The 14,930-nt window shown below is 45.8% G+C and overlaps 1 protein-coding gene across 1 annotated transcript in view; it reads left to right on the forward strand.

Annotated features, from left to right (window-relative positions):
- Positions 1-14,930, forward strand: part of LOC144773822 (coagulation factor VII-like) — a 225,467-nt gene that overhangs the window by 76,636 nt on the left and 133,901 nt on the right. The window contains 1 exon segment of the mRNA XM_078658918.1: positions 9,029-9,166. Within this exon segment, the coding sequence (XP_078515044.1) occupies positions 9,029-9,166 (138 nt within the window).

Consider the following 14,930-nt stretch of genomic DNA (forward strand, 5'->3'; position numbering starts at 1 on the left):
ACCTACACCTCTTCTGCATAATCTCCAACCTCCTCGTATTTCATGAGATTATTTTTATAGTAAGGGAAAATATTTCCACTTCAATGAGGGATATTGCATCTGAAAGACAATGTGTATTGGTTGCACCAACTACTGTAGGGACTACCCCCTAAATACTCTATGAGGTAAAGTGCCTCGGTTGTCCCTTCTAATCCTAGGAAGTTTGCCTTAACCCACAGGGTGGCGATCCCTTCAGGCACCAGCTCGTAAGAAAATAAGTAATCGTACGCGAGTGCAACTAATTAAGCAGTTTTAACTTGAAGCTGCACTCGCGTGGGTCAATATCCCTTACAGACGCTCACACCCTCCTCACCAGCCCTTCTGCGATGTCAGTAACTGCTGGATCAATATGTCAGCTTCAAAGGCAGAAGCTGACTGTTCCAGCCAACGGGGATGGGTGAGAAGGAGGCGCTGCACAGGGACGATAAGTCAGGCCCCTGCCGTTCGGAAGAACGCACGGTGGACGAGCCTTGTCAGAGCAGCCGTATAGGAGTGAGGGCTCCTGTGGCAAGTAAAAGACACAAGCAATTAAGCAATTAACGAAAGTCTGAGCGGCCATGGAGCCTAAGCCGCGTGGCACTCGCATCAATCTCTAAACAAAGAAAAGAATAAACAATTATCTCATGCTGCTGGTGCAGCGAAGAAGGAGGAATCTAGAAGGATGACACTGGATATTCTATGATGGACTGTTATGCCATTGGTGATGTTACAATGATGTCACTCCCTAAGGTTCATGGGAGTTGTAGTTTTTGATAAAAAATGTTAACGATATCTACATACTTAAAATGGCTACTGGAGTAACTTTATGTGAATAAAGTGAAGAGAGATAAGCCTAATCATCGCCTCCGGGTCCTGCCATAGATTTGTACTTGCCCCTCTTTAAGGTTAAAAGATTTACTGTGCTCCTGATATTCTAGGAAGAATGTAAATTTAATGGGTTTGTCTTGTACTCACTTTCACCCACTATCCTCCACTGACTCATCATCACTTTGTTGGTCAGATTTCACTTCTTCATTTATTACCTTTTTACTTCTGGTCATGTCCTATTTTAGAAACTTTTTATCAACAGGAAGGGAGGTAGGGTAAGCGATCAATCGATCAAGCGGACACTATTAACCACACAGAAGGGTGGGAGGTCCAGTAACAGCTTGTGTCCGTGTCTAGAACTGTACAAGCAAAAAGGGGGGGTTGCTGAACTGTTCCTCATAAAGAGAAAGGGAAAATATAAAATTGTTAGCTGGCGTGACCAGAGGTGTTGATGTGGCACCTCAGGGCATCCATTTTGTTGGACGTGTTTGCCTCACACACCCAGAAGGGTGTCATGCTTCATCATCGGCGTTTGCTCCTCGTCGGGGAGGCGGTGCAATCCCCGACGGGCTCACCTCAAAGAGGGGCTCTTTCGCGGAGATCTTTTTGTCCAACAGCCTTATGGTGAAGTGGGGGTGTGTGGGCAAGGTGGTATAGTGCTTATGATAGGGCAGTTAAAATGTAGCAAGGGGTACCGGAATTGACTTTATTCTGGGGGTCCCCTGGCTGCAATTAAAAGGTGGGGCTAGCTCGCTAGGTGTCAACAGGCTAATTCAAGTGATCCTAGAGGAGACTAGAAGTGGAAGTGGTCGACATGTTTCTCGCAGAGGGGATAATCACCCGCGATTCATCAGGACCTTTACAAAAAGTGAGAAAAGGGAAAAACTTAAAAACAATCACTACATGCTAGTGTCATGTGTTGTGTATGTTACCTCAGTGGAAATTCTCCTATGCCTATGTATAGAGAGAAGAGATAAGAACACAATGGTTAAGACATAATTTTCATTAAACAAAAAGCACAAAGGTCACGTTTTTGCCAGCGTTTGAAAGAAGTAGTGGCATGCTGGCGGTGTTGTGAACTATATTACACAGCCACTGCATGCCTGGAAAGTGGAGTGAGCAACGTGCGTGGTCAGGTGCACACAACCACTATAGACGTGAATAGATCTATGGCGTGAAGGAGTGAAAATAAAATTAAAATAAAACCAACGTTAAAAATTGCAGCATACTTGGAGCGATGTGGGGCTCATCCATAGTTATTTCAAGGTACAGTGCTTGTAGTAGAGGCACCTATAGAACGTTAACTATATTGTGGCTTGGCTGTAAACAGGCAATCATTCAATTCACTCAGATTCCATCCGCGCTGCGGAGGTATCGCATCCGTGCAAGCCCTTCTTACCTAATAGTCAAAGACTAATTGCCACATGAGGGGTCGGCGGGGCTGAACATCAGGGATGAGCCCAAAGTAGCTAGAGGGAAACAAAAATTGTGGCGCCTTCAGGGTTAAGAAATACGAACACTGGAGTGTTCGTCGATCAAGGCATGAACTATCCTTCCCTATCCTGGAGCGCTGTCACTCACCTCTAATCGCCAGTGTCCGCGTGGGGAGACCTACCCTTCACCGCCGAGCTCGAGTAGATGTATGAGTTCGGCGGTCGGTGTATTTTATCATGGTAGCTGGCCCGGCGTGCGGGGACGTGGCGCCGCCCACTCAACATGATCACGTGGTTATAGCCGATATTGAGGCGGCCATATTATAGTGGTGGATGTGTGCTGTTTGCTGGGGCTATCGAGCATCACTGTTTGATGATACAGGGGCCTCAATGTATGTGCGCTTTGAAAAATAGCCGAAATGGGGGGAGGGAAAATTAAATAATTAGAGGCAATAAAATGTTCCCCGTGTTGTGCTGTTCGGGTAACTTTCCTTCCAGCCGGCCCTATTGACATCCAGATTATAGCGGCCATGATGTAATGGTGCAAGTGGCGGCAGGAGTGGTGTGGTGGGCACGGCCAAGTCGCTCGTGGTGAGTAGACAACGGCGAGAGTGGTGTCTAGCTAGTTATGCGGACCCCTGGTGTAGTGGTAGAAGGCAACTGCACGTATATTGTGAAAATGGGCCAGAGAGGAGTGGTATAGTGCAATCACGCAGAGTGTCACTGTTACACTCAATTTGTGGCCGTGTGGGATGTATACAAAGGCAAGAGCAAAAGATGGTAGGGAGTAGCCCATAGACACCGATTGTACACTAGACAGTTTATAGTGAGTGCCAGGGAATATCTTCATTAAGGCCCTGTTTATCTGTAGACAATCGGTGTACCCATCTTTGCTCTTTGCGGAAGAGGGCATTTTTCGGGCAATGTGGGCTGGATTCCAGAACCACCCACTTCATAGAGTCTTCATTGTGGTCGGAATCAACATAGTGTTTACACATTTTTGTGTGGGTCTTCTTGCAACGAAAATTGCTACGATGTTCGATGATACGGGTCTTGACCGGGCGGGTTGTCATCCCGATGTATTGCAAACCACATGGGCACATTAGCATATAAATGCAGTGTGATGTGTTGCAATTCGTGTGGTGCCTGAGCTCCCATTTGAATGTTGCAGAAAGTTGTATGGTCTTGAGTGTCATGGTGTATTTGCATACCGCACAATTGCCGCACGGGTAGTGGCCCGTCACGGGAGGTAGATGCCACAAGGTTCGCTGAGTCTCTTTCCTAATGATTTTGGGCCTGGTGTTGATTAGGATATCTTTTAAGTTTTGCGACCTCTTGAAGGCAAACCTTGGTTCTTCCAGGGTCATATCTCCAGTGTTGAGAATCCCCCAGTGATGTTTAATAGTATTCCTGATTTTATTGGATAGTGGGGTAAAAGTGGTCACACAGGTGATAGGTTGATTTTCAACCGTGGTTCGTTCCTGACGATCAAGAAGTGCTTCTCGATTGTTATTCCTGGCCCGTTTTCTCGCTTTTAGGACATCACTTTTAGGGTACCCCCTATCCAGTAGATTCCTCGAGAGGACTGAGGACTCCTTCTTGTAGTCCAAAACATCACTACAGTTGCGCCTTATCCGCAGAAATTGACCAAAAGGCAAGTTGGTGCGTAAGGCCCTGGGATGGTGGCTCTGATAGTGTAAGAGGCTATTGCGGTCTGTGGGTTTTCTATACATTGTAGTACTTATAGCCCCGTCTTCCAGTTTAATTGTCAAATCAAGGAAGGCAATCTCTTTGGGTGAGGAAGTCATAGTGAAATGTAAGTGAGGGTTCAGCGTGTTGATCCATTCAAGGAAAGCTGCATGAGTGGCAGGAGTACCCTTCCATAGGATCAGGATGTCGTCTATAAAACGTCGCCACATTTTAATGTTGTCCTGGAAAGGGTTAGACTCATGATGTATATGTAATCCCTCAAAATAAGCCATATACAAACAGGCCACCGAAGGGGCAAAGGTACTACCCATGGAAGTACCTTGGGTCTGGTGGTAGTACTTGCCACTATACTCGAAGTAATTTTCGGTAAGGGCTAGGGTGGCACATTCCATTATGAAGGTCTGTGGGGTGTTAGAGTCCCACATTTCTAGGCCCAGTCTCTCCTCAATTACCTCTAGAGTGGCCCTCTGAGGGATGTTGGTGTAGAGGGCTTCAACATCTAGGGTAATCAGAAAATCAACCTCTCCTATGTCCTGTATAGTGTCCAGGATACGTAGTACATCCGTAGTATCTTGGATATATGAGGGAATGCTTTTCACAAGGGGTTGTAGGAAATGGTCACAGAACTGGGAGAGTGGTTCCAGGACGGAGTCTATCCCTGAGACGATAGGTCTCCCTGGTACTGGTCTGGTCACTTTATGGATCTTGGGCAGTATATAAAAATATGGTACCCGTGGGTCCTTTTTTATAAGAAAATCTGCCTCCTTGCTGGTGATCCATTGTTCACTCTCCGCGCTTGTGACTAAGCTTGTGATCATAGTCTGTAGGCGTGTCGTTGGATCAGAAGGGATGGGTGTATAGTATCTTTGGTCGTTGAGTTGTCTGGTACACTCTAGTTCATAATCCACAGTATTCATTAAAACTGTGGCTCCCCCTTTATCCGCCTGCTTGATCGTAATCAAGGGGTCATCGGCCAAAGATTTCAACCTTGCCATCTCAATCTTAGAGATGTTGGAGTTGGTTGTTTGCCGATCTAGTTTGTTGATATCTTTAAGAACAGCTTGTTCGAATGTCAAGACCTCGTTAGGCACCATTCCGTTATTGGGTGTGAAGGTTGAAGGATTTCGTAGTCCTGAGTCTTCAATAGTTTCACAGGGCTTTCCTTCAAAAAAAGTTCTTAACCTTATTTTTCTGAAAAACGATTTCAGTTCCCTTGTTTGTTGGAATGCATCTATTTTAGGAGTGGGTACAAAGCCCAGGCCTTTCTGTAAGACTTCTTCCTCTCTCTCTGTCAGGGAACGGTCAGATAGGTTAACCACCAGGCTCATTTTGGTCCTGATCTGGTCGTGGTCCTCGTGTCCATCCCTTGGGGGCGTGTGTCTTCCCACTGAACTCTCTTTTCTGGCAAGTTCCCTCTTTTTCGCCCTCGCCCTCTGCCCCAACCTCTGCCTAAAAAAAGGAGGGTGTGTAGGGTTTTGAGGGGGATAGAATGGAGGATATTGTGGTGCAAAGGGGGGTTGAAAGTGGGGGAATTGTGGGTATTGCCAAACAAGGGGACCAGCTGGTTGTCCTTGGTTTGGATAATTGGAGTAGTTGTGTTGTCCCCGTCCCCTCCCTCTTTTAGCCCTAGGAGGCATCTGTGCAGGATTATTTTCCCCGCTACTGTCAGAACCACTGTTGGAACCCCTTCTCGAGGAATTCGCGCTGGAGTCTGAATTGTAGCTTGTGCCTGGGGGGACATAATCATCCCGTAGGTAGGGGTAAACTTTTTCCTTTGAAAACTTCTTTATGTCCTTTTGAAGTTTAGCTACCTTCTGGTTCATCAGGTATTCTTTATGTTCTGCCATTTCCTTATTTAGTTCAGCCAATTTTGTTTTGAAGCCTGGATTTTGTACCGCAATGAAGACTCTATGAAGTGGGTGGTTCTGGAATCCAGCCCACATTGCCCGAAAAATGCCCTCTTCCGCAAAGAGCAAAGATGGGTACACCGATTGTCTACAGATAAACAGGGCCTTAATGAAGATATTCCCTGGCACTCACTATAAACTGTCTAGTGTACAATCGGTGTCTATGGGCTACTCCCTACCATCTTTTGCTCTTGCCTTTGTATACATCCCACACGGCCACAAATTGAGTGTAACAGTGACACTCTGCGTGATTGCACTATACCACTCCTCTCTGGCCCATTTTCACAATATACGTGCAGTTGCCTTCTACCACTACACCAGGGGTCCGCATAACTAGCTAGACACCACTCTCGCCGTTGTCTACTCACCACGAGCGACTTGGCCGTGCCCACCACACCACTCCTGCCGCCACTTGCACCATTACATCATGGCCGCTATAATCTGGATGTCAATAGGGCCGGCTGGAAGGAAAGTTACCCGAACAGCACAACACGGGGAACATTTTATTGCCTCTAATTATTTAATTTTCCCTCCCCCATTTCGGCTATTTTTCAAAGCGCACATACATTGAGGCCCTTGTATCATCAAACAGTGATGCTCGATAGCCCCAGCAAACAGCACACATCCACCACTATAATATGGCCGCCTCAATATCGGCTATAACCACGTGATCATGTTGAGTGGGCGGCGCCACGTCCCCGCACGCCGGGCCAGCTACCATGATAAAATACACCGACCGCCGAACTCATACATCTACTCGAGCTCGGCGGTGAAGGGTAGGTCTCCCCACGCGGACACTGGCGATTAGAGGTGAGTGACAGCGCTCCAGGATAGGGAAGGATAGTTCATGCCTTGATCGACGAACACTCCAGTGTTCGTATTTCTTAACCCTGAAGGCGCCACAATTTTTGTTTCCCTCTAGCTACTTTGGGCTCATCCCTGATGTTCAGCCCCGCCGACCCCTCATGTGGCAATTAGTCTTTGACTATTAGGTAAGAAGGGCTTGCACGGATGCGATACCTCCGCAGCGCGGATGGAATCTGAGTGAATTGAATGATTGCCTGTTTACAGCCAAGCCACAATATAGTTAACGTTCTATAGGTGCCTCTACTACAAGCACTGTACCTTGAAATAACTATGGATGAGCCCCACATCGCTCCAAGTATGCTGCAATTTTTAACGTTGGTTTTATTTTAATTTTATTTTCACTCCTTCACGCCATAGATCTATTCACGTCTATAGTGGTTGTGTGCACCTGACCACGCACGTTGCTCACTCCACTTTCCAGGCATGCAGTGGCTGTGTAATATAGTTCACAACACCGCCAGCATGCCACTACTTCTTTCAAACGCTGGCAAAAACGTGACCTTTGTGCTTTTTGTTTAATGAAAATTATGTCTTAACCATTGTGTTCTTATCTCTTCTCTCTATACATAGGCATAGGAGAATTTCCACTGAGGTAACATACACAACACATGACACTAGCATGTAGTGATTGTTTTTAAGTTTTTCCCTTTTCTCACTTTTTGTAAAGGTCCTGATGAATCGCGGGTGATTATCCCCTCTGCGAGAAACATGTCGACCACTTCCACTTCTAGTCTCCTCTAGGATCACTTGAATTAGCCTGTTGACACCTAGCGAGCTAGCCCCACCTTTTAATTGCAGCCAGGGGACCCCCAGAATAAAGTCAATTCCGGTACCCCTTGCTACATTTTAACTGCCCTATCATAAGCACTATACCACCTTGCCCACACACCCCCACTTCACCATAAGGCTGTTGGACAAAAAGATCTCCGCGAAAGAGCCCCTCTTTGAGGTGAGCCCGTCGGGGATTGCACCGCCTCCCCGACGAGGAGCAAACGCCGATGATGAAGCATGACACCCTTCTGGGTGTGTGAGGCAAACACGTCCAACAAAATGGATGCCCTGAGGTGCCACATCAACACCTCTGGTCACGCCAGCTAACAATTTTATATTTTCCCTTTCTCTTTATGAGGAACAGTTCAGCAACCCCCCCTTTTTGCTTGTACTATTTTAGAAACTCTCACGTTTGGTCACCCCAATTTTCCCTTGATCACTTTATGAGAAAGGAATTGATCAAATAGCACTCATTCTTGAAATACTGGGGCAATGCTATGGCTATGACAAGCACTATATTGATATGAGGTAAGGCTAAGCTGTTATATTGCAACATATTAGTCCTGTGAAATTACTTGACTACCCAATGTTTTCAGTTTGTGGGGAGCACTTCAACTGGCAAAATGCTATTTTTCCGGAGCTCTAAGAATCCTTGCGCATTTCCTGATATGTACGATATGCTCAAGATCCCCAGATTAAATCAATAAGGCCTTTTGGCATGTTGACAAGGGGCTAACCCCAAGTTATAGGCCCGAGCTGCAGACTAAGGCCTGTAATGTGGGAAAAGGCCTTTAACAACCATTAAAGCCCAAGGCAGAAGGGCTTTAAGGTTATTTAGACATTCCACCCACTGAGGGTAGAATGTTCCAAGTTAGAAAAGGAGATACAGAAATGCAAACATTGGAATGATTGAGGAGAAGGCTTATACAGACCATTATTAGCCCTCAACCACTTCATTGTTTTCAATGTAGCTTCCGACATTTCAATGTTTTAATATAGCCTTAGAGCCTTCCCTAACAGGCTCTGTTGGCTATTAAGGCCTGCTACAGCGTTAAAGGGCCGAGCCAGAGGCAAGGGCCTTTAACAAGGAAGCGGGCCTTTAATGACCTGTGGAGCCCAGTACAGAGGGCTCTAATGCTATTAGAACATTCGCCATTAGAGGGCAGAATGTTCTAATTTGTAGAACAAAGGCCTCACGGAGCGCAAGGAGGTTAAAATCCCCGCGGGCTCTGTGAGACGTTTGTGAAATATTGGAATGTTGATGCTCAGGGCTCCTACCGACCACTAGAAGCCCGGAGAACTCCATTGTTTTCAATGACACGTTCAATATTCCAATGTTTTAATAGCTGTTCTGTTCCCCACTTGTGTGATAGAATGGAGATTTGTTTATGTTCCAAGAAACACTTGTTCAGTAATATGTTTTTAGTTTCAATGCTTTACGTATACTCTTAATGACGTAATCTCTCTCATCATAAGTTTTTAATGTATTTTCAGCACTTAATATGACTTTAAAGTGCCTTTATGATAATGGCCAATGTGAACAATTCTGCCGTGACACAACTACCATTCGTGAGTGTTGGTGTGCCGATGGATATACTTTATCAGATGATGGTGTGTCATGCATCCCAGCAGGTACTGTATGTTCAGCATGCAAGGATATTTATATTGTTTATTGCACAATGTATGTATTTCTGCAGCATACTGGGCTAAGATGTGGCTTTGTGTAGCTATTACTGTTTTTTATTTTCTGCTATTATATGCTGCCCCTCACAAATGACTAAATAAACTAATTAGAGACCTAATGAGTATGTTCTAAGTATCTAGCTCTGTTATTCGTAGTAAACTAAAGGATTCACAAATCAACAGATTCATCTTTTAAGCAAAACTACAACAATTCTTATAATAAGTAACAGTGGCGGCTGGTGACATCTGAAAGTGGTGCAGCGTAAAAGTTCATAATGAGAGCCCTGTGATGAGCGAGCGAGCCATACTGATACAAGCTCAGACGGGGGGGTTCTCCCCGCCCCACTCCCCATTTTTTTTAAAAAAGAGTGTACAAATGGTGCATTTTCAATCAATTTGAGAAAGAAAGTGTGTTAATAAATCAATTGTGAAAATGCAGTTATGACATTAATAAAGAGATGTCATATGATACTGTCATAGGTAGCTGCTTATTCAGTGTAACCACAAAACTTCATAACATACTTTGAGATAACAATGCTGAGTACCTCACAGATTTCTTACAAGTTAATTCATAGTACACTGTAAAAAAATTACATAAGTAAAAAGGGATTGTAGAGGTTCCCTAGTAGTTAAAGTGTTGACAAATACATGTTAGGCAAAAATAGCCATGCTGGAGTTCTGGTGAATAAGAAATAGAGAGGCCTTTAAAATGTGTCTTTATCTTGTTATCGTTTGCTCTGACTGCAAAGTGAGGGATTTTGTAATGGGAAATGTGTTACAATCTTGCTGTGCTAAAGAAGGTGTGAAACTCAGGAAAAGGCTGTATTATTAAAACACATTTGTAACATAACAAAATGCAATAAGGACCTTCAAATAAACTGTACAAATGTTTCAAACTATATCAGCAGTTAGGAAAGAGCAAAAAGCAATTTTCCACACATTGTAATCTTCATAATTTTATCAGTAGATACAAGCCTCTCGGTGCAATGTAGTGGCCATTGCACCTGCTATAGATCAGGCTGTTCAACACAGATCTGCTGACTCCCGGCCTGGTCACAACATCACAGGCATGGCCAAGAGATCCCTTCCCAAAGTTAACAGCACAACACCGATTCGGTTCGATTAGCTTTATTCGATTTTGAAATATAAAATCATAAAAGCAACATTACATGTATATACACCATTACATTTCATTTCGCAATAAATAACATTATATTAATATAGCATTAAATCTTTGGAGCAAATCAGCTAATCATTGAGTTCGTTACGAAGTAAGTCAAATCAAAGTCTGGATATTATCGCCCCTCACCCCGGGGCCATTTCTGCCCGTTGGAAAGTTTCTCACTTCGTTTGGTCTTGATTGGGGGAGGAGTGATGCTCTGGGATAAAAGTCAGATAGTTCCCAGGTGTGTATAGGACCATCTCCTATTTGTGGCTGCCAGGTTTGAAGATATGGGACAACATTATTATTTCTAAAATATATTAATACCAGGTCGCCAGGAATGTCTTTTCGAAGGGGACCTAGCCAGCCCACCCTTCTAACAGATCGTATTCTTCCATCAATATCTGGTGGCAGGGGTCTGTTTTTTGTTAGCCAAAAAACCACCTTATTTCTTAGGTCCTGTTGTCTTTCGGATTTTCCGTTTGTAAGTGCTGGCACCCCCGAGAGGATGCACACAAACGGGACAGCCTCCGGTGGTAATTGTATGTGATTAGGTTTTCGTGACATATTCCCTAGATTAGGAAGTGACCCTTTATGGGGTATGGATTCTTTATTCAGCCCTATTCTGGGGGAAGAGCTCTGTGCTATTGTAGATTTTGCGGATACTTTCAGGGTGTTTGAGGGTAACATGTGTGAGGCTGCTGGTTGATTTTGGTCAATATTACTTTGTGGAGATGTTGAGGGCACTACAGTAGCGGGAAAAGACTGTATTTGGTTGGGGCCTGCCATACTTTTTAAGAGTAGCGAGTTAACTTTAGTCATTTCCTCTATGCCCGCAATCCTATCCCCTAGATTATTCATTCTTTCTATCAAGGGGGATATTATGGAATTGATCATAGTTTCTATCTGGGCCAAAAGAGTTGGCCGGGTAGAGGATGCAGAAGTCAGCCGTTTCCCGGAATCCTTACATGTTTTAGGGGTAAAGGTAGTAGGGAGTGGAGGGCTTAAGTCCAGTTTTTGCTGTTTTGCTTGGGTCCCCGTGTGTTTGTCCACATCTCGTTTTCTTTTACCAGAGAACTCCTGGGGAGACATTATGGATTTTGTGTTACCTTTAACAGGTAGACAAAGGGGAGTACCCAGCAGTCTTTCATTTGGTTGGGGTAATGCACTAGACTGGGGACTTTTAATGATTGTAGAGCGGATAGAAGCACTAAGTTGCTCGATTCTAGATTCGACAGCAGCATACTTGGTTTTACATAAATTATTGAGTTCCTCCAGCAGTGATGAGTTTTGTGCTACGGCAACTGTCTGTGAGGAAGATTGCTCACTGAAGGTGTAATCTGTAGACAGTCGTCGTTCTGTTCTCACTATTTGCTGGACAATGGGTGATGTTGCCTTATTTAAGTAGTGATCCAATGTCCCCTTGGCCAAGTCCCTCTTGAGAATGGGATTTGTGCGCACCCCCTTGCATGTCATGATGTAATTAGCACGGAAACAACAACAAACACCTAGAAGAAGAATCTAAGAATGTCACAAGTCACGATATGATTTCCCTTCGAAAGGACCGGAGTGTGCCTAGGAATAATAGGAATAATAGACCGGGCTCTTTACCTCCTTTTGTAGTACGACCAGGGGGGGTGGCCCGGCCCGTCCTCTTCTGGCCTGTGATGGCCTTAGATGGTCCCGCCCTTGTCCCGGGCTTCTCCCGGCGCCGATACGCGCACGATCCCGCGACACGGGGGCTGGCCTCCTTTTGAAGCGCCTCCTGGCGCAGGAATGAGGTGTGGCGGCGTACTCCGCCGCTAGGGCATCTGGGGATTGAAGTCCTGTCCTGTCCAGAACGCCCCCCTCCCGCTGCAGCCGCTGGTGTGGCTTTGCGGCGGCGGAGGGGAGCGATTCTGCGGCGGTGGTCCCTGCAATGGGACTGGCGAGGTATGCCCACGATTTAGATTGATTCCCCCGCTCCACCGGGGCTGGCCTCCTTTTGAAGCACCTCCTGGCGCAAGAATGAGGTGTGGCGGCGTACTCCGCCGCTAGGGCATCTGGGGATTGAAGTCCTGTCCTGTCCCGAACGCCCCCCTCCCGCTGCGGCCGCTGGTGTGGCTTTGCGGCGGCGGAGGGGAGCGATTCTGCGGCGGTGGTCCCTGCAATGGGACTGGCGAGGTATGCCCACGATTTGGATTGATTCCCCACAACACAGAATACAGCCTGAAGCCACACAAATCATGTAATCTGTTACAGAGCCCATCGATCAATCGAAACTTTCCGCTCAACATAAGGATTATTAACCTACCTCCGCACCGGAATCTACGGACCCCCACGGTGTAGTTCCCGAGCGCCTGAGCTCCGGACTCCTCGAGCGTCGTCTGCTGCCCTGGAGTTCTGGACTTTTTGGTTCTGTCCAGAGGTGTCAGGGATAACACCCGAAGACCCCGGAGTTCAACCTGTCTCGGTGCACAAACAAACAGAAACACGGGCTTCTCGATGGTGGCGTCAAAGACCAAAGGTTTATTACTGCAGGGACACAGAAGTCACAGAAACTGCACAGGGGCAGTGTCTAGGAGCCTGTTCAATTTGTACAAAGAGGGTTACTCCTTAAATACTAAATATTCTGCTCGGGGCAAATTCTTTACATGTTACCACAGTTCTAAACATTCGTGTCTTGAACAATAAATATTTGGCGTTGCACAGGAATCGTCAACAGTATCTGATGTCAAAACATTACGAATGAGGGGTTCCCACTATTCCATCATAATCCCATGTCAATTTCTCATTCAAGACCCGGACCGCCTCATCGTAAATTTCGTTACCTCCCCCTAATAAAGGCCCAGAAGGAAAGGAGCAGAGCCAGGTACAGAAGATAGAAAGACAGGATAAGAGATGTTTGTGGGTCGTAAATGGGCACGGTTACCAGCTTCGGCCGCCTAATCATGATCAGGCCAACGAACACAAGAACCAGTATAGCAGGACTGGCCTCAGGCTGGGGAGGCAGTTCTTGCCGAGTCATGCTGCCACAGCGTTGCTGGCCTAAGGTGCACGTGTCCCTCGCAAGGTGAATCGCCGGTTAAAGCCTACGTGTCCTTAGATGAAAAGAGGTCATTGCGTGTCCATTGACTATGTGAGGGCAAGGAATACAAAATGGCTTCCGTGTTCTAAGATGGATGCCACGGGTAGATCAGAAATGTGTTCATAACAGGAGTGCTCTTGCTCGTAGCATAGCGAAAACACCAGGATATACTAAATGGATCATTTGCGGTTCACTGATACCAAAATCATGTGTTTACGACAATGATGAAAACACGGGTTAAAATCGTCACGGAACCTCAGACCCTCCTTTTGCCCTTACATAGGCAATTACTCAGTCTATGTCTGAATCTAACTCTATGCTCATTAGGTCAGTGACATGTTGTTGCATCATCATCCTGTCTCGTGCCTTTTCTCCTAATGCAGGTGGTTTTCTGAAACAGGTTGCAGCACAGAGACTACACAGAGCGGGACCACATTGGATAATAAGACAGCACGAGAACAGAAATACTAGGATGGCGCCAATGACCATCAGAACCTTCCATCCCCACGCTGATACCAGAGTCCAAAACCACTCCATGAAGGACCAGTTTCCCTTATCTACATGTATAGAGTCGGAAATCTTGTGTAGCTTAGAGATCGCTTCATAGACTGTTGGAGCATTATTTGGAATAAAGACACAGCAGCTCGATTGGATCATTCTGCATACCCCACCTCGATCTGCAAGTATTACGTCTAGAACCATTCGGTTCTGCAACGTCATGAGACGATCCGCCTGAAGCTCAGCTGTTAAGTTACTAAGGGCACCAGCCGTTTCTGTAATAGTAGATTCAACTACCCGTGTTAGTTGACGTAGATTTCTACTATTGGCCATAGGCCCCCAAAACGGAAGGAAACCTTTGAAGAAGTCTCCAGCTTCCTGACCAGCGGTATCTTCCTTGCTGAAGACACCTCTTGCTACTCTGGTCTTGTGATAATCAGAGGAAGCAGTGTATGTCGGAGGTAACAATCGAGCAATATAACATGAACCTGAGAAGTCAGCAGGCAGCCATGTATACGCTCTGTCCTGACAGATGAAGTAGGTACCCCTAGCAGTCAGGAAGGCAGGGGAGGAGTTAGACGGAAATACGTAAGTCTCAACGCACTCACTCCTCCCTAGCTGAGCTCTTGGATTTCTCCCATTTCCTTGCAAACAGACTTGACCTCGGTGAGGTACGACCCAAACTGAAGTGGAGCTTTTACGCTTGCTTTCTCCCAAACTAAGGCGATACTCTGTAGAGTTCCAACTCAAATACACCCGTAATTCATCTCTAGGGTAAGATGGAGTATTATTGACGTCTTTAATCATGTCAATAATTCCCTGGACTAAAGCTTTGTTGGCTGAGTTGTATTTAGTGGACCGTGGTGGACGCGGAGGATAGGTCTCAAGGGCATATGAAAAAATGGTCTGAAAGGCCTGAAATGATCCATTGTAGCTAAAAGGCAAGACTAGATAGGGAATGCCTTTATCCATAGTGTGAGGTATCA

The sequence above is a fragment of the Lissotriton helveticus genome, chromosome 8 (genome assembly GCF_964261635.1).
Source record: "Lissotriton helveticus chromosome 8, aLisHel1.1, whole genome shotgun sequence".
NCBI lineage: Eukaryota > Metazoa > Chordata > Amphibia > Caudata > Salamandridae > Lissotriton > Lissotriton helveticus.